General features: G+C 47.7%; 2 protein-coding genes across 5 annotated transcripts in view; one reads left to right on the plus strand and one right to left on the minus strand.

Moving 5' to 3' along the window:
• The window catches only part of MTF1 (metal regulatory transcription factor 1), a 44,507-nt gene extending 21,742 nt beyond the window's left edge, over positions 1 to 22,765 (plus strand). For 2 of the 3 annotated variants that reach the window (XM_029945993.1, XM_029945995.1), the window contains exons 6-11: positions 129 to 265; positions 4,350 to 4,427; positions 11,196 to 11,298; positions 12,020 to 12,603; positions 15,733 to 15,796; positions 17,078 to 22,765. In XM_029945993.1, coding sequence (XP_029801853.1) covers positions 129 to 265; positions 4,350 to 4,427; positions 11,196 to 11,298; positions 12,020 to 12,603; positions 15,733 to 15,796; positions 17,078 to 17,505 — 1,394 coding nt within the window. In that variant the 3' untranslated portion in view covers positions 17,506 to 22,765. The remainder of the gene's footprint in view (positions 1 to 128; positions 266 to 4,349; positions 4,428 to 11,195; positions 11,299 to 12,019; positions 12,604 to 15,732; positions 15,797 to 17,077) is intronic. The other variant, XM_029945994.1, reaches the window with a different exon arrangement.
• Positions 22,766 to 23,028: 263 nt separating this feature from the next.
• C8H1orf122 (chromosome 8 C1orf122 homolog) lies at positions 23,029 to 24,350 on the minus strand. 2 transcript variants are annotated; one of them, XM_029945997.1, is made up of 3 exons: positions 24,176 to 24,350; positions 23,748 to 23,949; positions 23,029 to 23,503 (listed from the first exon to the last, which is right to left on the minus strand). In XM_029945997.1, exons 2-3 carry the CDS (start codon positions 23,793 to 23,795, stop codon positions 23,408 to 23,410), a joined length of 144 nt encoding a protein of 47 aa, XP_029801857.1. In that variant the 5' UTR covers positions 23,796 to 23,949; positions 24,176 to 24,350; the 3' UTR covers positions 23,029 to 23,407. The 2 variants fall into 2 exon arrangements, with proteins under 2 accessions (XP_029801857.1, XP_029801856.1); XM_029945996.1 differs by lacking the exon at positions 24,176 to 24,350 and adding an exon at positions 24,043 to 24,143.
• Positions 24,351 to 24,362: the final 12 nt, after the last annotated feature.

Consider the following 24,362-nt stretch of genomic DNA (forward strand, 5'->3'; position numbering starts at 1 on the left):
CCAACTTGTGATGACTATTTCCTGAGCCCTCATGAGAATATTCACGTCCCTCTGTTAGGGAAAAGTAGAAGTCTCAGTCCGGTGAAATGACTTTATGGTAATATTAACCCTACTTGTCATTCTTGCAGGTGAAAGACCCTTTTTCTGCCCCAGTAATGGCTGTGAGAAAACATTCAGCACTCAATACAGTCTCAAAAGTCACATGAAAGGTCACGATAACAAAGGACAGTCATACAATGCACTTCCAAATCACAATGGATCAGAGGTGCGCAGCATTTTGTCTCTCGTTTCGATCTAGGCAGCGCGGAATAGCAGTGATTGTTTGTGTATCGAAATAAAAGGTCAAGATGTCTTCTCTGTGTATCTGTCAGTGAGAGGGAAGAAATCAGGGCCAAGTTCTGTGTCTTTGTGTTGGCGTGGTATCAGCCAGAAATTTCACCAGGCGCCCTGGGCCTCAGCTTTTAATTCGGCTTTGCCTCCTTCCCATCGGGTTTGGTCCAAGAGGAAACAGAGGTCTCCGAACGGCTTCCAGAGGGTCAGCCAGATGCTCTAACAGGGTGTTCTTTTCTCATTCATGTCTGTGAAATGGCCCATCGGTACTTAAGTTGGAGACACAAATTAATGCTTTGCCTCTCACACCTTTGAATCTGTCATTGGAGAACCAGGCAGAGTCTAGGGTTTTTGCCCTTTTGAATCATGCATAGGCCAGAAGGTTTGAAAGCCACCAGCGGTGGGTGCTGAGCCACAGAACATGCCTCTGCAGAGTTTTAGCCAGTTTGTCCCTTCTTTGCCAGGCCCCTCCAATATATTTCCCTCTCCTACTGCAGGGAGGTCCTGGGAGAAATTTACTGTTTTTACTTCTCATGTGCTATTGGACACTTGTTGATATCTTTTAAACCTAGAGAGTCAGCGTTATTATTATCTTATTATTTCATAGATAAACTGAAGCACACTGACCCCCTTTTGAATAATGAAGTTTTTACTTAAAGTAGGTAATACAATTTTGATTTGGGGGGAGACTGCATACTTTGATTCTGTGCTTTCCAATTTTTAAATAGCAAAGGATCCCTTCATATGGACGCTGCCCCTTTATTTTATTAGTGATAATAACTCATATTTACTGAGTGTTTACCATGTGCCAAATACCATGAACTAAGTGTTTTTTATATGGATTATCTCACAAAAGCTCTATGAGCTCAATACTGTTATTATCCCCACATTACTGATACACTTGAGGTGAGGAGAAATGAAATAATGAAATTGTAATGATAGGCCAGGCGGTCCGATTCCGGAGCCTGGTTCTTGACCCCTCTATTGTAAGAGGCAAAATAACGTTAGTCGTGGGGCTGCAGCCTCTGGAGCAGAGCTGCCTGCATTCAGGTCCAAGCTCCACTGGTGATCCAGATGGATACCCTTCGGCAAGTGGCAACTTTGTGCCTCAGTTTCTTCATCTATAAAACCAGATAAAAATATTAAAATCTGAGAGTCTTTGTTATGAAGCTGCATGCATTAGGTTGTGATCAATCTTCTCATTTGTGTGACAATTCAAGGACACGTTAATTGGTGACAGCCGCAAAGCACTGGGGCATCCCGGTGGTCGGTATTCAGGTCTCATCTTCTCTGGATCGCTGCTCACTCCCCAGTGGAGGGACACTCCTCTCGTCTCAGGTTTTTAATGCCACCTAGATTGTCTTTGAGTCCTAAATATAGATCTCCAGCCCAGATCTCTTCCTGAACTCTAGACTTGTCCAGACAATCCCCACTTAGGATGGCTTGCCTTTACGTGTAGAAAAGCAATATACATTCAGTAGAAACCATACTTTGAATTTTGATTTGGATCTTTTTTTGGTCTTAGCTGTGGGCCATATCATCCTCTCTTATCATGCTGGGCAGTGGGAGCAAACCACAAGCTCCCATCAGCCCCGTGATCACGAGGGTAAACAACTGATACACTTAACACCTATTCTAGAGGCGCTGGGTGGCTCAGTCAGTTAAGCGTCCGACTTCGGTTCAGGTCATGATCTCACAGTCTGTGGGTTAGAACCCTGCATCAGGCTCTGTGCTGACAGCTAAGAGCCTGGAGCCTGCTTCAGATTCTGTGTCTCCCTCTCTTGCTGCCCCTCCTCCACTCACTCTCTGTCTTTCTCAAAATAAAGACATAAAAAAAAAAAAAACCAACAACAACTATTCCAGACCCATATAACTGGCCAGGTTTTGTCCCTTCTGGTACAGTATTCAATCAATTACATGAGCTAGTCAGCCCTTTATTATGAAATCAACTTGTGTTAGATCATCTTGCCCAACTGTAGGCTAATGTAAGCGTTCCGAGCATATTTCAGGTAGGTAGACTAAGCTGTGATACTTGGAAGGTTAGGTGTGCAATGCATTTTCGACTATCAGAACACAGCTGCACCATTACTTGAGGAAGATCTATATATTCAGCCTTCCTCTTCAACCTAGATCTCATCCCAGATCTCATTCGTCTCCTCAAATCTGGTGTGTCCAAACCTGCTCCTCTGCGGTCTTCCCCACCTTAGTAAATGGCACCTCTGATTTTTTTTTTTTAAGTGTTACAGGGGAAAGATCTTGGAGTAGTTTTTGATACCTCTTTCTATCCCCCTTATACCCCACATCTACCAGCAAAGTCTATCAGCCTTCCCAGGAAAACATATGTAGAGTCTCATCACTTCTGATAACTGGAGTTAGGCTGCTGTCATCTTTTGTCTGGATCAGTGCAGTAACTGCTAAGTGGACTTCCTTGCACCTTTCCCCCCTCTCTCAACTCCCATTCTGCCCTGACACAGACTCGTCTACATATTTCACCCAGAGCAGTCTGTCTTTTTTTTTTTTTAAGTTTTTTTTTTAACTTTTTAAATTTATTTTTGAGAGACAGAGACAGTGCAAGCAGGGGAGGGTCAGAGAGAGGGGGAGATACAGAATCCAAAGACAGCTCCAGGCTCTGAGCTAGCTGTCAGCACAGAGCCCGTGGTGGGGCTTGGTCCCACGAACCGTGAGATCATGACCTGAGCCGAAGCTGGACGTTTAACCAACTGAGCCACCCAGGTGCCCCCAGAGCAGTCTTTCTAAACCATAAGGCAAATAATGTCTGTCCTCTGTTCATGAGCCTCCAGTAGCTTCTTGTATCACTTATAGCAAAAGTCACAATCTTTACAGTGGCCCACGGGGCCTTATATTTCCAGTCTGGTCGCTTCTCTGGCCTGATATACTTCTCTTCCTCTCACTGTAGCCATCTGTCCTACTCATGGTGGCTTGAACAGGGAAGCCCATTCCTGCCTCTGGGCCTTTGTGCTTGCTATACCCTCTGCTTGGAACACTTTCTGCAGATATGTGCATGGCCCACACTCTTTCCTTCTCAAGTGCCAGTATCTGCTCATGCCAGTTTATCTAAGAGGCCTCCCCTGATTTAATAAAATGGCAGCTCCTACCCCAGCATTCTCTATTTCCTTTACCCTCCATAGCACTCAGCATCATCTTGTATTCTATGTATCTCTCTGCAGTTTTTGTCACTCTCTGCCTTCCCCTCCCTCCACCCCCAACTAGAATATAAGCTCTATGGTGGCGGGTACCTTGTTTTGTTCATTACTGTATCCCTGAGCCTGCGATAGTGCCTAATACATAACACATGCTCAGAGAATATGAATGGGAACATCTGATTCCTGAGGTAAGCAAGGTTACTGCTTCAAGTGTGTGAATTGCAGCTGGCATTCTAGGAATCCAGAGTTCAGAGTTAGCTGAGGCTGCCGTATTTGAAAAGTAAATCCTCAGGACTGCTCTGAGGAAGGATCCTGAGATCCTGGGGACGCAGTGGTACAGTGGAAGATGGACTTCCCATCAGAAGCACTGGGTTTGTGTTCTGCTAATTAGCTATGTGATTCTGGACAGTTCACAGCCAATCTTAGCATTAATTTTCTCTTATTCAAAATGGGAATATAAAATAATACTTCACAGGTTTATATGAATAGCAGATGAGGTTATGTGATATTGCTTTGTAAATGATAGAGCCAATTATACAAATACTGATTTTGTGTTATCACAGCTTTTTTTTTTTTTTTTTTAACTCTGGAGCTTGAGTCATGAGATAATTCTTGAACTCTTTATTAACCATCTTTAAGAAATATAATAAGTTCTTCTAAGAATATCAGGATTTAAACAGTTGAAATAGTTCACATAGCTCTTTTTCAGATGGTTTGTAATTCTCCAGGTAACAAATCAAGACATTTGGAACTGTAGGGACACTGGGATCAAGTGTTTTATTACATGCTATGCTACTATAAATCCTGATTGTTTGTTTTGTTTTGTTACTTAATTAGAACGTTTCTCTTTCACAGGATACAAATCACTCACTTTGTCTGAGTGACTTGAGCCTTCTGTCCACAGATTCTGAACTGCGAGAAAATTCTACTACAGTAAGTGTACCTGTGATACAGGTGTGAGAAAAATATGTGCAAGAATTGAGCACTCCCTGTGCTGGGAACACTGAAGGAGGCCAGTCTTTGGATCTTCAGATTGAGTTGTGTTCAATTACTGACCTCGTGGGGCTCCTTTGTCTTTGGTTTCATTTCTGATAGAACCTCCACGGGAGGGGTTATTCTCTCTGTTGCCTAATGCCTTTTGACCCTTGTCACTCACTTGATAACCTCTGGCCCAAGAAAATATCTTTCTTTTATTCATTTAGCAAATATTTGTTGCGTGTCTACTCCATCAGGCAGTGTCCTAGTGCGGAGCTTGTAGTGGTAAGAAAGTAGGTGTGGTCTGTCCTTAAGGAGCTGAAAATTAGTCTGCTGGAAGAGGGAGCCAGAATTCCAGTTTCTAGACTGTTTCAAGCCCTACCGGTCTGACCTGAGTCCCGTCTCTTTCTCTCTTTGAGCTCGCTGCACTGGGGTCCTGGAGGGGACTGTGTCTAGAAGCCCTCTTCCGAAAGACAACCCCGCTGTCTCTTGATCTGATCACTTCAGTTCACTCTGTTTGGCATTTCTCTGCCATTCCCATGGCTCCGGGATGTCCCTTGCAAGCCACTGCATAAGCCTGAGCTGATGCTCCTTTGGGAGTATCTGTGCTTTACTGTGTCACCAGCACTGATTGTTGCATTGTGTGCATTGTTGGCTGTTTTCCCGTGGTAAATAAACATTGCTCAAGTTAGATTTTCTGTTGAGTATATGCATACTAAGAAGGGATCAGTTTGATAGTAGGTATTTGAACAGAAGCTGAAAGACTCAGGAATGCCATGAAATGTGTGCTGTGTCTCACAGTATGATCCACGGAGTCATCTGCAGTGCTTGTGACAGCGTGGTTTCTCAGGCCTCACCCCAAGCCTACTTCATCAGTTTCTCAGGAATGGTATCTGCCACTGCATTTTTATATAAGCACCCCGAGGCTGGGGTTCTTCTGGTAATGTCAGAGATGCTCCTATCCCAGCAGCCCTCTCATAGAAAATAAATATATATGCTGGGCAGATGATCAGAAACAACTACTTGAAGGCACCAGAGAGCATCCCAAGCAGGCAGAGGTAATGCTTGGAAGAAGGAGCCCTTGGAGAAGTAGCCAAGGCACTGGGTGGGTTTTCAAGGTGTACAGCCTATCAGCCTCAGGCCACAACCCAGTTGACACCAAACAAGAGGGCTAAAACTCAGTAAACATTCAGTCTTGCTGGCTTGAATAAAACCGGAGGGCAGAGTTCAGAGCTCCCACAGCAGCACCTGGCAGGTGCAGGGGGACAGCCTGGGAAGGAAAGAGCCACAAAGTGGGAGCCCCAAGAGCTACGTATAAACTGGTTGGCACCTGAACTGTATGTGTGTGAGACAGATCCTAAGCAACCCAGCGAAGGCTGGGCACAGGTTGTGGCTGTCAAGCGACTTTCTTGAATATTCTGTTGATGTGGCTGTGCTCAAACTGAAGACAGAGTTTGCAGTTCAACCACAGCCACATCAACAGAATATTTAAGAAAACAAACACACTCTTCCAGGAGGTGTAACAGATTCCAGAGTCTCTACAGAATATCCTTGGCATTGTCCAGGGTAATCCAAAATAAGTGAATGTAAGAAGAAAAAGGAAAACATTACCCCCACTTAAAGAAAAAGGTACTCTGTGGAGACCAACCCCAAAGTGAGCGAGATGTTAGAATTAGTAGTCACGGATTTTTTTTAAGTTTATTTAAGCAATCTCTACACCCAAGTGGGGCTTAAACTCACGACCCCAAGATCAGGAGCCTCATATTCTACCAGCTGAGCCAGCCAAGCGCCCCAGTATACAAGAATTTTTAAGTAACTCTTGTACGGTTGAGGATGTAAAGGAATAGCTTGTAATAACTGAATAAAGAGGAAATATCAGCAGAGAAATAGAAACTTATGAAATGTACCAAATGGAAATTCTGGAACCGAAATGTATCTGGAATAAAAAATGTCCTGGTTGGGCGTAATAGCAGATTGGAAATGTCAAGTTAGGTTGAAGATGGATCAATAGCAATGAACCAATCTGAAGAACAAAGAAAAGCATTAAAATAAGTACTTCATAGGATATTTATGCATATTCATCTTTCAGAGCTAATGCTCTAAATGAAAGTTCTATACTGGATAGCCTCGATGCCCTCTGAGTTATGGAACCTACAATTTCTGGATATAATCTTTCTTTATTCTCAGAGATTGTTTTAAATGGTTTGGGAGTCCACTCCCTCAGCAGGGCCATGACAAATGAGTAAAGAGCTTTCTGGAGCCCTGGGGTCATCAGGTGAGATATCCTGGTGTGAGGGAACATTAAGTACCTGTAAAAAAAGAAAAGTCAAGGGGGGAGCCTTTTCTATCACAGTTTATATCAGCGAGAGAGAGGCTCTGTCCCTGGAGGTCAAGTTACATATGGTGCTTTCATCACCCACCATTTTTCCCAGAATTAGAAATATTCTCATGTTTAGCCTTTCATTCTAAGGCTACAATTTCTTGAAGGAATAGAATTAATTTTGCTTTGTTTTGCTTAAAAAAAATTGTTAATATCAAATGATACGTTTTGACGAAATCATCCTTTTATGGGTTTCTGGGCAGCCACATGCGTATGGGCATCCTGGAAGTGAGCTCTGCTTTGCTCAGATCTTTTGGTACAGGAGGGCTGAAGCCCCTAGGAAATGACTCTCTGGGCCTCTTGGCACTTGAGCTTCAGGACCCATCCTGGTCCCAGACAGCTCCCAGCGTCCTTGTCTCTCTGTGCCAGGCCCCAGAGGCTTAGCCTGTTCTGGTCTCCTCTACTTTTTGGAGCTGCTCAAACGTACTCTGCCCCCAGGGTTTGTGCCCTGCAGCCTGGCAGTGACTCAGTCACAGTCCTTTCAGCATTTTCCTTTTTTTTCCCTTATTTTTGTTTGTTTGTATTGTTTTGTTTTTAAATTTTTTTTAACATTTATTTATTTTTGAGAGACAGAGAGAGACAGATCATAAGCAGGGGAGGGGCAGAGAGAGAGGAACACACAGAATCTGATGCAGGCTCCAGGCTCTGAGCTAGCTGTCAGCACAGAGCCCGAGGTGGCACTCAAACCCATGAACCGTGAGATCATGACCTGAGCTGAAGTCGGACGCTTAACCAACTGAGCCACCCAGGCGTGCCTGTATTGTTTTGTTTTTAATTTAAAAGACTTGTTACTGAAGTATAATGTACATACGGAAAAGTACATCCAATCATAAACATACAGCTTCATGAATGATCACAATTCATCTCATCTGTGTAACCAGCATGCAAATCAAGAAACAGAACATTCCCAGTTCCCTGAAGCTCCCCACCCTCTGTGCCTGCTAATGACCTCTCCCTAAAGATAACCACTGCCCCAGCTTCTAACAGCCTGAGATGGACTTGGCCTGTGGTTGTGCTGTGTGTAATTGGGATCATGAGAGTCCTGCTGGTTTGCGCTGGCTTCCTTCTGGCAACATTATGTTGAAGAAACGTGTCCATGTTGTTACATGGTAGCAGATCACTGGTTCTCGCCGGTGAACAGTGTTACACTGAGTGTACCACAGATGGTTTTTTCTACTTCCCTTGGGTATTTGGACAGTTTTCGAGTTTGGAGCCATCACAGTGCTGCTGCTGTGAACGTTCTTGTGCCTGACCTTTTGGAGTCACACAGGCTAATCTTTTTAACAGTGTTACTGCTGATAATTTGAAAACATGTAAAACCAAACAACCACCATCACGAAGTTGCAGCACTTACAGGAGTTGTCAGCCCACCGCTTTTCAAACTGAGCTGCACCTCTTTATTGGGTTATAAAATAGGGGGTTAGGATCAGCATTTTAAGGGCATCAACACAATAGACAGTATCAGAAGACATTGCACGTGGTAGGGATAAACCTTGTTTCTTAGACTTCTGTTTCAGTTATATGTATGGACAGCTATGTAACGTGAAGGATGCATGTGCATGTATGTGAAATGTATTTCTTACTTTGCGTCATGGCATCGTGATAATAGAGTGTGAAGGCCGTTGTCTTGGCCCATAATTCTTGTTGTTTCCAGGTTTTTATTTAAATTCTAGTTAGTTAACATGTAGTGTAGTATTGGTTTCAGGAGTGGAATTTAGTGATTCGTCACTTACATGTAACACCCAGTGCTCATCCCAACAAGTGTCCTCTTTATTAATGTTCATCACCCATTTAGCCCCTCCCCTGCCCACCTCCCTCCATCAACCCTCAATTTGTTCTCTGTCTTTAAGAATGTCTTATGGTTTGCTTCCCTCTCTCTCTTTTTCCCCCCTTCCCATTTGTTCATCTGTTTTGTTTCTTAAATCATATGGTATTTGTGTCTTTATCTGACTTATTTTGCTTAGCATAATACACTGTAGCTCCATCCACGTTGTTGCAAATGGCAAGATTTCGTTCTTTTTGATGGCTGGATAATATTCCATTGGGGGTATATGTATGTGTATGTATATGTATACATATATGTATGTGTGTATATACATATATACAAACACACACCACATTTTTTTTTCTTTTTTAGAGAAAATGAGAGCAAGCATGAGTGGGGGAGAGGGACAGAGAGTGAGAAAGAGAAGATCCCAAGCAGGCGCCATGCTCAGCATGGAACCTAGCACAGGGCTTGATCCCACAACCCTGGGACCATGACCTTAAGCCAAAATCAAGAGTCAGACACTCAACCAACTGAGCCACCCAGGCGCCCCTATACCACATCTTCTTTGTCTGTTCATCAGTTGATGGACATTTGGGCTCTTCTCATAGTTCGGCTATTGTTGATAGTGCTGCTATAAATATACATCAGGGTGCATATACCCCTTCATCTCTGTATTTTTGTATCCTTTGGGTAAACACCTAGTAGTGCAATTGCTGGGTCATAGGGTAGTTCTATTTTTAACTTTTAGAGGAACCTCTATGCTGTTTTCCAACTGGCCTGCGATTCTTATAACTCTCTCTGAACTGAAAGCAGAGGCTTTGTGTGGGTTTCTGCCGTCAGCGTCTGTCATGCAGGCAATCAGAAGTCCTCCTATTACGGTTGACGGAATCATGCTAGAATAGTTGGCCCCTCTTGGCTCAGATGGGCAGTTTCGTCTCCGAGGACCTCTGGATTGCTGGACAGCTCCTCTCACCGCACGTGCCCGGCCCAGAGTGATCCTTCCCCCTCCCAGGAGCAGAGTTGTTGCAAAATGACCTTTAAACACAAGTTGGCACTGACTCAGAATAAGGCCTGAACATGGGTTTTGTTTGGTCTGTACAGTGCTTCGTTTTCAGTTACTTGCTTTTAACTATGAATCAGTGGATTTCACATAAAAATCCACGTCAGACCATTTTTGAGCTCTGGAAATCCCCAGTCTGCATATCATAGGGCAGCGTTGCTCCAGAGCCTGCCATCTCCGCTGCCCTGGCTTCACTTCTGTCACCTGCCCACACTCCTGGAGGCGGTTGCCGTACAAAACTGTGGGCAGAGGCAGATTGGAGGTGAAAGAACTGTGCGCGCCCCCCCAGACTCCTTAACCAAAGAGAAGCCGGGGAGGTGGCCATTTTTATTTGGTGCCTATCAGGAGTCAGACCGTCAGGGCATTGTGTGTCTCCCCTCCCCATTTTATCTTTTCTGAAATGCCCCTCACATTTTCTTAAATTTTAATTACAAAGAAACTTGCGATGACAAACAGTTGTGCGTATAAGGTGATCACTGTTGCCTCTCATGAAAAGTTTCTACTGTCTGATTCATTACCATGTGTACATATTAGAATGTCATAGATGTTATGTAATGATCTTAAAGGATAGTCACAGTATGTTATTAGCACATGAGAAAAGCAGATTGAAGATAATGTATAGTATATAATCCCATTTTCAGCCTGGAGACCTTTGTTTGTTTGTTTGTTTGTTTGTTTGAAAGGGCCAGATTGTAAATATTTTTGGCTTTACAGACCATAGAGTCTCTGACATAGCTCAGCTCTGCCATTAGAGCAGGAAAGTAGCACAGACAATAAACAAACAAGCATGCATCTGTTCCAGTAAAACTTTATTTACAAAACCAGGGATTCAGCCTATAAGTCAGTTTGCTGACTCCTGTTTTTTGGTTTTCATTTGTCTTTTAATTTAATTTTAAAAGTTTTATTAATGTTTATTTTTCAGAGAGAGAGACAGCATGCGAGCAGGGGAGGGGCAGAGAAAGAGGGTGACAGAATGCAAAGCAGGCTCCAGGCTCTGAGCTGTCAGCACAGAGCCCAACGTGGGTCCTGAACTCATGAGCCATTTATCATGACCTGAGCCGCAGTCGGACACTAAGCCGATTGAGCCACCCAGGCACCCCTGTTTTGTTTTTTTTTTAATTTGAGAGAGAAAATATGAGCTAGGGAGAGGGGTAAGGAGTGGGGGGAGGGGTGGCGAGACAGGGAGAGAATGAATCCTAAGTAAGGCTCCATGTTCAGTGTGGAGCCCGACACAGGGCTCGATCCTATGACCAAGGGATCATGACCTGAGCCTATATCCAGTTTCACATGCTCAATCGACTGAAACACCTAGGTGCCCCACTGGCTCCTGATTTGGGGTATTTGAGAACCCAAATCTTTAGTGTCTGAGGTTTAGGGAAATCTTTGTCACCTTGAAAAGGAGAAGTTAGAAACAAGAAGCATATCAAAAAAGATCATTCCAGTTCTGCTGCTGTATGTTCTCATGGTGAAGAACTGCCTCAGGACGACAGCTCTCACATCTTTGTCTCTGTCCGTCAGCCACAGGGCCAGGACCTCAGCACAATCTCACCAGCAATCATCTTTGAATCAATGTTCCAGAATTCAGATGATCCGGCAATCCAGGAGGATCCTCCGCAGACAGGTTTGTTACACAGACACTCGCCCTGCGTAGCTCTGAGCACTGGGCAAGGGAGTCCCCACCCATTGATGCACCGATGCAGGCACGGCGAAGTAGTGGTTCAGTTCCTTTGAACAAAGTGTGCATTTGGCAAGGGGTCAGAGAAGTGTGGGCCTCTTGTTCGATCCATCTTTTCTTCACCTTGCCACAGCAAGAGTCTACTTGAGGGCCTACTTTCCCTAGACCTTCCAAAAAAGGGGTCTCCTTCTCTAAAAGCTCTTGTTGGCTTTCAGAAATGAGGGGAGCCAGGAGCTCTTTCTTTTTCTAATGCGATACTGGGCTTGGGAGTGGGCAGGATCCACAAACAGCATCAGAGGCATAGATCGTCCTGTGTTTGAATGAAAATCTGTCCCTGAAGCTTCACAATAGTCAGAAAGTGTGTTCACTGGTTATGTCAAAAAAAGGATGTCTAGAACCTTCCAGAAAAGCCTTAGGATACACTTTTTTAAAATGATAAAACCTATACCAGCTCTTCACATTTAGAAAGTGACTGATCATGAAGCCCTGTACTTTGAGCAGAGGGGTCAGGTCATTCAATGAGACGCAGAAAGCCAGCCTCCTAGGAATGAAGGTATTGGCTCTGACGGACTTCTGCTGTCTTTGGTCTCGCCATAATGACTGTGTTTTTGTGGCTCATGTAAGGCTTGGGATATGTATATATGTTTCTATTTCTTTTTCTTGCCAGCTGCCTTGATTGAAAGTTTTAATGGTGATGCAGAGTCAGTCAGTGATGTTCCGCCATCCACAGGAAATTCAGCATCTTTATCTCTTCCGCTTGTACTGCAGCCTGGCATCTCCGAGCCACCCCAGCCTCTACTACCAGCCTCAGCACCGTCTGCTCCTCCGCCTGCTCCCTCCCTAGGAACTGGTTCCCAGCAAGCTGCATTTGGCAACCCCTCTGCTCTCTTACAACCTCCAGAAGTGCCTGCTCCCCACAGCACACAGTTTGCTGCTAATCATCCAGAGTTTCTTCCGCACCCCCAGGCCCCACAGCCCATCGTTTCAGGACTTTCTGTTGTTGCTGGGGCTTCGGCGGCGGCATCAGCCGTGGCAGCACCGCCCCAACCACAAAGTACTACTGAGCCCCTGCCAGCCGTGGTCCAGACTCTGCCTCTGGGCGCCAACTCTGTCCTGACTAATAATCCCACTATAACCATCACCCCGACTCCCAGCACGGCCATCCTGCAGTCCAGCCTAGTCATGGGAGAACAGAACTTACAATGGATATTAAATGGTGCCACCAGTTCACCGCAAACCCAAGAACAAATTGTAAGTATTCTGTCTAAAAGGATCCTCGGGGGTGAAGTGTATTTATGTGGGTGACCTGTTCAGAGGCTTTTACTTCAGAAGGAAAATGATCATCGTAGCTGCCCTGAAATGTGTAATTTGGCCTCTTGGCATTTCCCCATAATCGAGGGGTGTCAGCCGGGGAGTGCTGTGATGGACACCTCCCGGAGCGGAGCAGAGAAACAGCCTTCGCGCGCTGCTGGGCAGCCCCTGGCTCCCACACAAATACCCCATCTGTAGCGTGAGGCCGCCCTCTAGGACAGGAGAGCAGTCAGCAGCTGCAGAGGCCCAAGAACGACTTAGGAAAGCGAGTTCCTCTCCAAGGCAGTCAGACTGCTGTGAGGGAATGATGGGACCCCATTTGGTAGAAAACACAGCAGCGGCCAAGTCAGGGAGAGCCCGTGCACCCAGGGCCTGCTCAAGAGCCAGTTTCTGCAAGAGCATTTGGTCTCAATAATGAAAGAAATGACTTGGTCATTCAGCGCCTGGTATTTACCAGATAGCACTCATGATACTCTTGGGGGGACGGAAAAGCGGAAACCATGATCACTTTTTCATAAAAACTTACATTCTACTTAATGACACTAAAATGCCCCAGCGGAATGTAACATTACCAGTAGGTAAAGCACGACTCACAATGAGCATGGTAACAGCAGCTGTGATTTATGGAACTCTTACTCTGTGGAAGGGCTTGCTGTGCTAACTGAACACTTCTTGAAATTAAGGACCTAACGTGCCAGTCATTACCTTATGTACATTATTTGTAGATTACTTTTTTTTTAAAGATTTTATTGAACAGGTGGGACAGAATTTCCATACGCTCCCTGGCCACCACCCCCTCTCCCTCCCAGTTTGCCCTAAGAGTAATGTCTTGCATTAGTCTGGTACATTTGTTACAAGTGATGAGTCCTATCGATATATTATTATGAATTAAAGTCCATAGTTCATATTAGGGCTCACAGTTTGTGTGCAACATTCTGTGGATTTTGACAAATGCATGGTGTCATGTGTCTCCCATTACAATATCAGAGAAGATTCAGCACCTAAAAATCTCTGTGCTTCACTTATTCGTCCCTTCTCCCTCTCCCAGTCTCCCTAGCAACCACTGATGCTTTTTTAAAAAATTTTTTTGACATTTATTCATTTTTTGAGAGACAGAGCACAAGCAGGGGAGGGGCAGAGAGAGAGGGACACACAGAATCTGAAGCAGGCTCCAGGCTCTGAGCTGTCAGCACAGAGCCCAATGTGAGGCTTGAACTCATAAACGGTGAGATCATGACCTGAGCCGAAGTTGGACACTTAACCGACTGAGCCACCCAGGTGCCCCAGCAACCGTTGATGGTTTTTTTTTTTAATTTTTATTTATTTTTTAGAGAGAGAGAGAGACAGAGTATGAGCAAGGGAGGGTCAGAGAGAGAGGGAGACAGAATGTGAAGCAGACTCCAGGCTCTGAGCTGTCAGCACAGAGCCTGACATGGGGCTTGAACCCACAAACTGTGAGATCATGACCTGAGCCGAAGTTGGCCACTTAACTGAGTCACCCAGGCACCCCACCATTGATATTTTTACTGTCCCTAAATGTTACATGTCTAAATGTCACACACTGTGCTAAGCACTTTTTCATGCGCTACTCATTTAATCACAACCACCCTAGGAGGTTAGGTATGATTTTACCGATGGAGAGCAGGGAAGTTAAGGGACTAGCTCAAGGTTACACCATTCATAAGAGGCAAAGCCGGGATTTGAGCACGGACAGATCAGTCCCAGAGCCCATGCTCCGGATTGTTACATCGTGCTGCCAGCGGCGGAGCGCAGGGTCGGGGCCTGTCGGGTAGACATACGGGACAAGTGAGCCATGAGGTGTGAAGAGGCTAGAGATGGAGAAAAAGACATGCTAAGTAGGAGAATGTCTGGGTGGATGTATGACACTGCCAAACAAACTGGAAAGGTAGTTTCAGGCTAAACGGTGAGAAAGTTCAGATTCCATAAATTAGGTGCCAGCCACCTCTGGAGGCAACCGAGTCCCCTGTTCATATAGCCAGAGTCACACCTTTCTGGTGTGATGACCCAACCTGCTCCATGTTGTTTTCATCATTTGTTTCTGGCTTCGCCCTGGGGAGCTGCATGGAGCAAGCGTCCTTCCCTTCCCGCACTGTTCATTAAATGGGGGTCTCATTTCTCCATTGCTGTTTTATAGTGTCAGCTCTTGTAGCTCAGCCGGAAGCTTTCACATTCCTCCTAGACTCAGCCTAGAGGCCCTCCTCCCCCCACTTTTTTTCCCCTTAAAGGGATAAAAGACAAAGCCTTTTTAAGATAAGACTTGAAGAAAGCAGAAATCCCGTAGCCAGTGTAACAGGAAGTGTAACTGACGTGGAGGGTGCATCTTGGGCACGACCTTAGAGTCGTCCTCGTAATAACGTAAATAACCCAGGTTTGCGGAAGGCTCGCCGCATGCCGCAGGCTCTGCGTGTATCGTCCCGTTTCATTCGTGCAGGGGTCCTGGGGGCGGGGCTCCTTTGGTTATCATCCCCATTTTTACAGATGAGGAAACTGAGACTCTGAGACATGAGGCCACTTGCCTGACCTCAACAACTGAGAAGGGACAGAGCCTGGACTTGCGTCCAGGGCTTCCAGCACGCTGCGGGGGGCCTTTGCAGGGACTGTTCTGCCTGTGAGAGGAAGCCTTAGCCAGTCTGTAGCATGCAGCTTGACCCTTGAGGACACCAAAGAACTTTCCAGCCTCACAGAAGTTCGGGGGTGTGGTGGGAGCAGAGGGCTTATGGGGAAGCTAGCCCTGGGGATCCCTGTGAGAAGGCCACAACTTGAGCAAAGCAACCTTGGGCTTTTTGGGCAGACAGAACCTACTGGATTGGGCAGCTGGGAGACAGCCAAATAGTAGGGGACAAAGCTGGCTGCATTGTCAGCACTAAATGTCAAAGAGTGCACTGACCTTATGTCAGAGCGCAAACAAAACATCACTCAGTGCAAAAAATCCTTGAACACTGAGGGTTTTCTGTCCTCTTGGATGATCAGTATAATCGGGCAGGCTTTGGGTCCTTGGAGATCTGCCATACTTGAGTGGCCATAAATGTGATTTTTTTTTTTCCCCAGCAGCAAGCATCTAAAGTCGAGAAGGTGTTTTTTACCACCGCAGTACCAGTAGCCAGTAGCACAGGTATGTACTTGTGTGTTAACCTTAAAGGAAAGTCAACTCTCTGGGCCCCTTGAGGCACAGTTCATTGTTGCTTTGCCCCAGTTTTTAAAACCTCAAATTTGTCAGAGTGTATTGTTTGTTTAATATTAGAGTATTTCCCATTCTCTCAGCTATTGGAAGTTAGCGGGCTTACGGCATAAATACCACATTTAATACCACATTTAATGTTCCTTAAGGGGTCACGGTTCTTTCCTCTCAGATATAGCTTTTAAATGTAACCAGAAGAAAGTCTGACTCACACTTAATTCCAAAGAGGGCAGCCGTTAAGTCGCTGGACTTTTCTAATTACAGTAATGAAGAAGTAGCATCTGGGTCAGAGCCTCCCACAGAGCGAAAAGTTCCTTGTTTTCCATCTGTTTTACAGATTAAGAAACAGGGGCCCCGAAAGACTAAATGACCCCTCCAGAGTCATAAGGGAGTTTGTGGCAGAGCCAAAGCACTAGTTCTCAAGCCTCCTGATCCCCACTCTGCTTGCCTGCCCCGCAGTCTCCAGCTTCTTTGAGACACACACAGCCTATCAATCTGTAGAGTGTGTGCATGCATTGCACACATACACGCCCCAAAGAGCAGGAGCGTGTGTGTGCACGCCAGGCTGGTCGTGTGCAGGGGCTCCCCCCACCGACTGTGTGTCGGAGCCTGAGGATGTAAGCAAGGGGCCCTGCCGGAGCCCCGTCTCGGGCAGGCAGGCCTCAAGCCCCAGGTCCCACATGGTGTGGACGGAGGTGCGTAGGGAGGCCGCAGCTCTGTGCACACAGACAGGACGCACGTGTGCCAGCCGCCCTCGGGCCAGCCCTGGGCAGACGCCCGCTGGAATCACAGCCTGGCAGCCTCAGAACAGGAGGGGATGCACTGGGTCTTCTATAACAGGAGTAAGTTCTCTGGAAAAACAGCCCTATCTGGGGAGTTTTGGCAGCAGGAAGACCCCACAGATCCAGAGGTTTGAAAAATATGTCAGCAAAAGGGAGGCATCCGCTGTGGCTGGCATGGAGGGTCTAGAGGGGAATGGCCAGAAATAAGACTGGAAATACAGGGTCACCTAGATGGTGTGTGTGGCTGAGGAAAAGGGACTTTGCCTTGGAGGGCATGGGGAGCCTCAGGCAGGACAAAGCCTGGAGCACAGCCTCCTCCCTTCCTGCCACTCCTGCCTCTGTGGCACTCCGTGCTCACCTACTCTGTGTCCCCGCCCATCACGCCCCTGCTCTGTGGCTACTTGAGGAGCAGTCTCTCTCGCCTCTCTCGCAGGGAGCTCTGTACAGCAGATTGGCCTCAGTGTTCCTGTGATCATCATCAAACAAGAGGAGGCGTGTCAGTGTCAGTGCGCGTGCCGGGACTCTGCCAAGGAGCGGGCGGCGGGCAGGAGGAAGGGCTGTTCCTCCCCAGCCCCGGCAGAGCCGAGCCCCCAGCCTCCTGACGGGCCCAGCCTGAAGGTACCATCACAGACTTTCCCCTCAGCCCCTGGCCCTTTGTCATCGTCCTCTGCTCTACCCTCTTCCTGTGAGCAAGGCAGACAAGCAGAGACTCCTTCGGACCCTCAGACAGAAACGTTAAGTGCCATGGATATGTCAGAGTTTTTGTCCCTCCAGAGCCTGGACACCCCGTCCAATCTGATTCCCATTGAAGCACTACTGCAGGGGGAGGAGGAGATGGGCCTGACCAGCTTCTCCAAGTGAAAGGGCCGCGTGCTCACCTCTCGGGAAAGAGGGCGAGCGGGAAGCAGAAGGTGCGGTGCCTGCCATCGTGGGGGATCAGCAGTCCGAAGAATGAAGAAAGCTACTGTTTGAAATCCTCACCTTTCAGACGTATTTTCTTTAGTCATATCCCAGGAGCGTCCATTTTAAGGAACTGATCTTTGGAAAAAAAACAAAAAACAAAACAAAAAAAAAAAACAAAAAACAAGAAAAAAACCCCCACAAAAACAAAACAAAACAAAAAAAAAAAAGCTAAGTTATAAATGAACTGTTTGGCTGCACTGTATGTCACTTTTGCTTATTATCATGTGAACTTGGAAATTAAGGTTACTCGTATGCATAAACATTCGAAATGAAAGGGTGTGGCTTCCATCGGTCTGAGGCTGCCCTCACTTGCACTGGGGTCCTTGTGGTTTGGGCAGTGGAGTTCAGTGTGTTGGGTGTCACTTCTCCCTGTGTGTCTTTTGAATCTGAGGCCGAAGCTTGCAAGGAAGGCCAGACCCTCGCTCCTTCAGAGTGGGGAGTGGCAAAGGCAGGGCAGACAGCTGCGAGCTGGCCAGGGATCCGGCTGCGAGGTGGTCGTGTCGTTTGATCTTGGTGTCCGTGGAGCTCAGGGTGACTGGCAGGTGGCATCCTGCAGTCAGCTATAGCACAATGGGTAGTGAAAGCCTGGCCTGAGGCTATGGTCCGTGATCCGGGTCTGCAGCCGCCCCAGGCGAGCTGCTGACCGCTGTCAGTCCCTGCCTTTTGCTGAGCTGGCTCTAGCAACAGTGTCACAGTCTCTGCCTTCCTGGTTCTTTCTCTCTCTCGGTTGGTTGCCAGGTCCTGTAGATCACAGCGAACTTGTCTTGGGGGAAACATCCCCGTTTTGTCCTTGAATGGACGTGTGGCTTATGGCCAGCTGCTGGTTGGTGGTCTGCCTTTTTTAAATGGCATTTTCTTCCTCAGAGCAGAAGAGCCGCATTTTGCTTATCAGGAGAAGGAAGTCACTGTCGGTGTATGTCGAGGCGGCACGTGTTTGGCAGGCCAGGTGTCCCGGTTCCAGGTTCTAGCCAGGCTTCCGGTGCCCCTCCCATCTCCACCTCTCACCCTCTGGATTTTGCATACAGTCTAGTACAGTGCAAAGAAGGATGTGACTTGCTCTGCTTAGTCACATGATTTCTAAACAAATACACAAAAGCAAACAAAAACCACAAAACGATGATCTTCTACTCAGGGTAAAACAAAACAAAACAAAAGAAATATCCCTTCCACCAAAAAGCCTGAAATGTTGCAATAAGTTATCTCATTTGGAATGTTTCATTAAGTTGTGTTATAGGGGAAAAAAAATTTTTTTTTGGATTTGTGTATAGAATTATATCCATCTGTCTGACTTTGGCTCCAAGTCATTGCCTCTTAAAATAAAACCTAAAACCCAATTCACACTAAAATGGAAAGTTCCTCTCAACTGGCTACATTAATATAGTCATGAGTGCTCACCAAGCTCACCGAGTTCAGAAATGAGGCCTGGCCCAGGGTCTGGACTAGGCCTTGGTCTCCAAGAGCCCATTCCCTGCCTAGAGCAAGGAATCGGGGTCCACAAGCAGGGCTGCTCTTCTGAGCCGACAGTGTCAGGCAGAGAGCAGCCGTAATTTTGCCTTCCTTAACCATTACCTGATGTAAAGAGACCTGCATGTGTCACTCTTCTGTTCTCTGAGCTATTTATTGCTCAGGGCCAGCCAAGACAGTACCCAGAGCTGATCATTTATCTGGGAGCCAGAGGCCTTGCCTTTGACAGAATTTCAGGGCCAGAGTTGGACAAGAGGGCAGAAGTGGTCAGTGTTGATACTGTCCCTCAGAGAAAAGGGCTTTACCCGCAGGCAGCTGGTGGCTTCTCATTCTAGGAGTCTAGGCAGGAGAATCCCTTTCTTTTTGACCTTCTGCACTCGCCTCCCCAGAAGGCTGGTGGGTTCTGGTGGCCACTGACCTCAGCAGAAGTTGGGAAGGGGAGGTAGCTTCTGTTTACCACCGTGGGTTAATCTTCCTGGAACACCAGTTGCTGAGTGTGGCTTGATCTCGGCTGTCTCTGGGTCTCACACCCATAGGAAGCTTTGAGGCGGGAGCCTCGCTGTTTTCTCTACAGCTTCTCGCAGAACGACACGACGGGGTCCGAGAGGGAGCTCATATCGGAGGGCGTGAATGACCTCCCCACATACCCATCCGAGGGACACCCAGGATGCGGTTCCCAGGAGCTGAGGTGGGAAACAGGAACCCAGAAAGGCCATTAGAAGTGTCCGTGGTTTTGTTATTGCTTCTTTCTAGTTAATCAGGGCTGTGCTTCTGTTGGGCCTACCTAGGTCAGTGGCTTTTCTGCTTTCCAAAGATTGGGGGTGATGAAACAGCATCTTAAAAACAGTATTTAGGCTGACAGGTTTTTCTAGTTGAAGTACCTGCCTTTTGGGGGTAACTCGAAAAGACAAGGGGGACTGTCAGAGCCAAGTTGCTTTTGAAAAATCAGGAATGTGCTTAAAATGCTAGTGAGTGGTTGTGAAGAGCAGGTTTGCCCACAGGCCAGGCTGTCTTCCTTTCCTGTGCCAGCGCTCTTCCCCCGAACCCCGTCACCTCCTGCAAGCCTGGCCTCTTGTGCCAGGGACCTCGGGGAAGAGCAGGCTGCTGGTGAAAGTGGAGCTAGAGAAGCCTTCACGGAGACTATTTTCCAAACCCAGGCACGAACCCGTGGCGAGGTTAGGGAAGGGCTGCAGACTTCAGGCAGGTGAAACCAAGCCTTTTTTCTTGCCATGGTAAGCTTAGCTATTGTCACCACATAGATGGATTCTTCCAGCTCCCACTAGCATCCCCAGTTCCACCGCCCTTTGCAGGGTGTAGTCAGCACCAAGGACTGGAGCTCAAGGACTTAGGAGGGGGTAGGAAACCGGCTGGCACCCCCAAACTGCCTTAGTGATCTGGGCCCTTCCCCGGCAGGTGGGTGGGACACTGAGGGAGGATGGCCCTGCCTCTCTTGGCAGGGCCTGGCAGCTTCGTGGGGCATTGCCTGTTTGGTGACAGGAGTTGGTGTCATTTATTCAATTCCACCCCTTCCCCTTAGAAGAAGATCATGGTACAAAGCCTAGGAGAGGCCTTAAGGTGTGAAGACCTCTCCGGGTAGAAGCCAGGGACTTCTCTCCTCCGCCTCTGGGAAAGTCAGTAGATTGGAGTTTAACCTTCAGGGTCAAGGCAGTGGACTGATGGGGATAATGGAGGGTGGGTGGGTTTTCCTGAGAGACTTTGTGTAATGCTGAATGTGTCCAGAGGGATGAGTTTGCAGAACCTCATATTGGTATATTAAAGAAATAATAAAATAAAAAAGCACTTTAGGTTATTTTATCTTTAACCCAATTGCTGCAATTTCTTTCATGTATATATATACGTATATATACTTTCCACAAAGTTTTATTTTTTGCTCAGAATAAAAAGTTAAATTGAGGTGTGAAAAGAAAAGCACTTACCTTGGTGCAATATGTGTAGCTTGACGGTCGTTGTCCCATGTGGCCCTGGCCTGGCCGCGTTTTTCCGCTGGATCAGCCCTGTACTGGGAGGCGGTCTATAGGGAAACACTATTATGCACTCTCAGCAGCTGCTCGATCTATGCAAGCCTTCCCTGTGTGCCCGAGGGCGCCCCCTCAGGCTCTCTGAGGAACTGCTGCGGGTCCGGTTTTCCTCTGCTGACTTGAGGCCCCGTTTTCATCCCTTCTCGGTCCCTTGCCATCTTGCCCCGCCTTCACCATTACAAAGTGATGCCTGAAAGGAACAGGTTGTTCCTTGGTAGACATTTGGCTCCTTCTAGACTTTTATATCTGTAATCATATTTTGTTGTCTTCAATCTTAGAGACTTCTCCAGAGTCCCTGAAACCATGGATTTGTGGAATTGCAACAGTATTGCTAGCGTTTACATTTTCCAATCAGAAATATGTTGGGGGAGGTGGTGGTGGTAGTGGGGGAGTGGGCAACATGAGCCATTTCCCTACTGCTCCCCTCACCGCCCGCCCGTGTTGGCTCTTTAAGAAAAAAGGTCTCCAGCCTTCATTAAATCCAGTAAACAAAGCGGTTAATAATCTGCTTTATCGACTTCTCTTCCTTTCCCCCCATATTCCCCTCCTGTTCCCCTCCCCTTCATTTTATCTTCAATTCTCAGGCTACTGTAGAATAGAGAAGTTTTGAAATACACTTCAGCCAAAGCAGAAGGATTTCCACAGATCAATATGCAAATAGTTCTGCTGTGACATAGATGGGAAATTGTCCATTCCCTAATATCCGGTGGCAGGGCGGAGGCGCAAGAGCTGAATTTTGCATATTTCTGGTTGGTAATTGGTATTCGGTTTAGCCTGTTTCCTCTTGCATATTTTGGGGGGACAGGGAGAGGGTCCTTGTTTCCTCTCGTGCCCTTTGGGGAAGCTGATGATCAATGTTGGGGCATTTCTCACTGTTACTCCTGTTCCAGAGGTTCTTCTCAGTCTGCACTGAAAAATGCAAATTAAACTGGATCTTATGTCAGTGTGTACATAGTACAAGCTTTTTTACTGGAAGTGAAGTTTAAAACCACACACCGCCCTTTTGGTGGTGTGCCTGCTGGGCCAAAAATTGGGTGATAATGTAGTGTCACTTTCTCAGCTCAATGCAGTTTCTACTCTTTTTCTTATGGGAAAATTTTTCATAAAACCTTTTTTCACCAAAACCCAGGGGTGTTTTTTGCAATATCCTTGTTATCCTCATAGTGGTGCCAAGTCAGAGGCCTCTCTTCCCCTTCTGCCATGTCCTTATGCCTCCCCAGGGCGCTGTTGGATTCAACAGTCTACATCCTTTGTGGGTGTGTTGGAGAATGTGGGGGTGAGGGGTTGGAGTTCAAGGTGGCCGTTCCCCTTCCCCGTGAACTCCTCCTAGTTCCTTTTGGGGAAGGTGGCTGGAAATAGGTTTTTGCTGAATCTCGGGCTCCCATCTTCTGGCCAGGAAAGGCAAGACCCTCAGAGAGCCTTCTTTTTTGACACACACCAGTCATTGGCTGGAGGTCTTGGTGACAGTTTTTAAAATCTCAAATGGCTTTATTTGGATTATGTAAAAGCCTATCATTTATTTAAGGGTGAAACATGGGAACAACGGACTTCACTGAGCGATATGAAAACGTTACAGGTTCAGTACTTCCAAAGGAAGAAACCTCCAAACCCAAAAAAAAAAAAAGAGTAAATATGAATTTGTATTTTTGAAGAATGTGAAATAATGGTGTTTGCTTAATTGCTCATTTTGTATAAACTTAATATTGTACTTTAAAATATCTGCTAAGACGTGAAAATTTAACTTTTTGGAATTGAAAAAGCAATATTAAATACTAATGAAATCCTAATTAAATGCTTATTTAAATCTGGTAGTATCTGTGGCCTTTCTTCCGAACGCTACCCATGGTTGACAATCTTCAATCACTCCCCCCCTCCCCAGCTGAGTCTTAGGGGGCAGAAAGGAAAGGTCGGTCACCAGGAGAGTCTGCAGGTTTCCTTTTAATCAAGGCTCTGCTAGAAGTGTTTTCTGGGGCTAGGAGCCCCCAAAGCATGAAATGGACATGTAACACCACCTGGTTCCCCCAAAGCAGGCCAGACCACTCTGGAGAGCACTGCTGGTCTGCCCAAATCCGGGTAATCAGACTGGGTAGTTGCTGGCTACGTTTCAAAGCTCAGCACTCCCTTCAGCTAGGATGAAGTGGGAGTGAAACCCAGCTGCTAGCAGAGCTGCCACCCTAGGCTGAGAGCCAAGTACCAGCCACTGCCGGTGAAGACTGGCCCCGTTATTGAAGGGAGTTGTTCAGAGTCCAGCCACCAGCCCCGGGAGGGAGAGAAGTCAGGGCGCCCCTCAGGGATGGTCAGGGCTCCGCAGCTCCATCGCCAGCATCCTTTGGAAAGCCACCTCGGGCGGAGACAGCTGGCTGGGGAGGCGCTCCGGGTTTGGCTGAGACGTTCTGGTCGGAACAGAAAGGAAAAGTGAGACTGGGAGGAAAGGCCTTGGATTAGGCCCCGCAAGGATATGGCCACTTGGCATTCGGCTAGCACTTAACTTTTTTCAAAGCCTCTCGCCCAAATGAAAGGAGGCTGGGGGTAAAGCGGCGGGGACACTCTTCCTCCCTCCAGGAGAAGCTAGGGCTTAGCAAGTACAGCCACGGGGCAGTCCCCACCTCCCAGGCCCAGCCCGGAGTGGGCACTGACCCCGCCACCAGCCGGCTCCGGGCGCCGGCGGCCCAGCTGCCGCAGCATCTCCTCGCAGGCGGCGATGGTGTCCAGGAGCTGCCGCTGCCGCTGCTCCACAGCGTCCAGCAGCTGCTGGGCGCGCTCATCCCGGGGCGGCTGCGGGGGTGGCCTCCCGCCGAGCCCCAGCCCCGCCTTCCCACGGTCCACGCCGGCAGCCTCCCTGCCCGGGAGAGAGCGACAGACACACGGTCAGGGCCGGCGCTCGCGCGGGGGTCCGAGCCCCTTCCCCCCGCCCCGACGGGCCCCCTCTCACCCCCGTGACCAGTCTGAGCCCGGGCCCCATTCCATCTCCGCCTGCGCGGCCCGACCACCGCCCCCCTTTCGGCCGCCCCCCTCCCCAGCGCTGCGCCAGGGCTCCGCAAAGCTGTGCCCCGCCCCGTCCCCACCGGTCTCCTTCAATCCTCCTGGGGGTCGCGGTCCCTTTAAGTTGCCCGGCGCGGAGGTGGGGCTGAGCTTCCCCGGCCGGAAGCTGACTGGGCGCGTCACTTCCTCCCGGAAGCGGGCCCGGGCGGATGTCTCCGGCGCGTCCGTGCAGGGGGCTGAGGGCCGCGGTGGCTGCCAGCGTGGGGTTAA

This window comes from Suricata suricatta, chromosome 8 (assembly GCF_006229205.1).
Source record: "Suricata suricatta isolate VVHF042 chromosome 8, meerkat_22Aug2017_6uvM2_HiC, whole genome shotgun sequence".
NCBI classification, from domain to species: Eukaryota; Metazoa; Chordata; class Mammalia; order Carnivora; family Herpestidae; genus Suricata; species Suricata suricatta.

What these genes read in the sequence shown, in the direction of transcription:
- C8H1orf122 (XM_029945996.1), bottom strand. Translation starts at nt 24,077, where the DNA reads ATGGAATGGGGCCCGGGCTCAGACTGGTCACGGGG. An exon ending in GGCTCAGACTGGTCACGGGG is followed by an intron (nt 23,950 to 24,042) that starts GTGAGAGGGGGC and finishes TCTCCCGGGCAG; the next exon opens with GGAGGCTGCCGGCGTGGACC. An exon ending in CGGAGCCGGCTGGTGGCGGG is followed by an intron (nt 23,504 to 23,747) that starts GTCAGTGCCCAC and finishes TGTTCCGACCAG; the next exon opens with AACGTCTCAGCCAAACCCGG.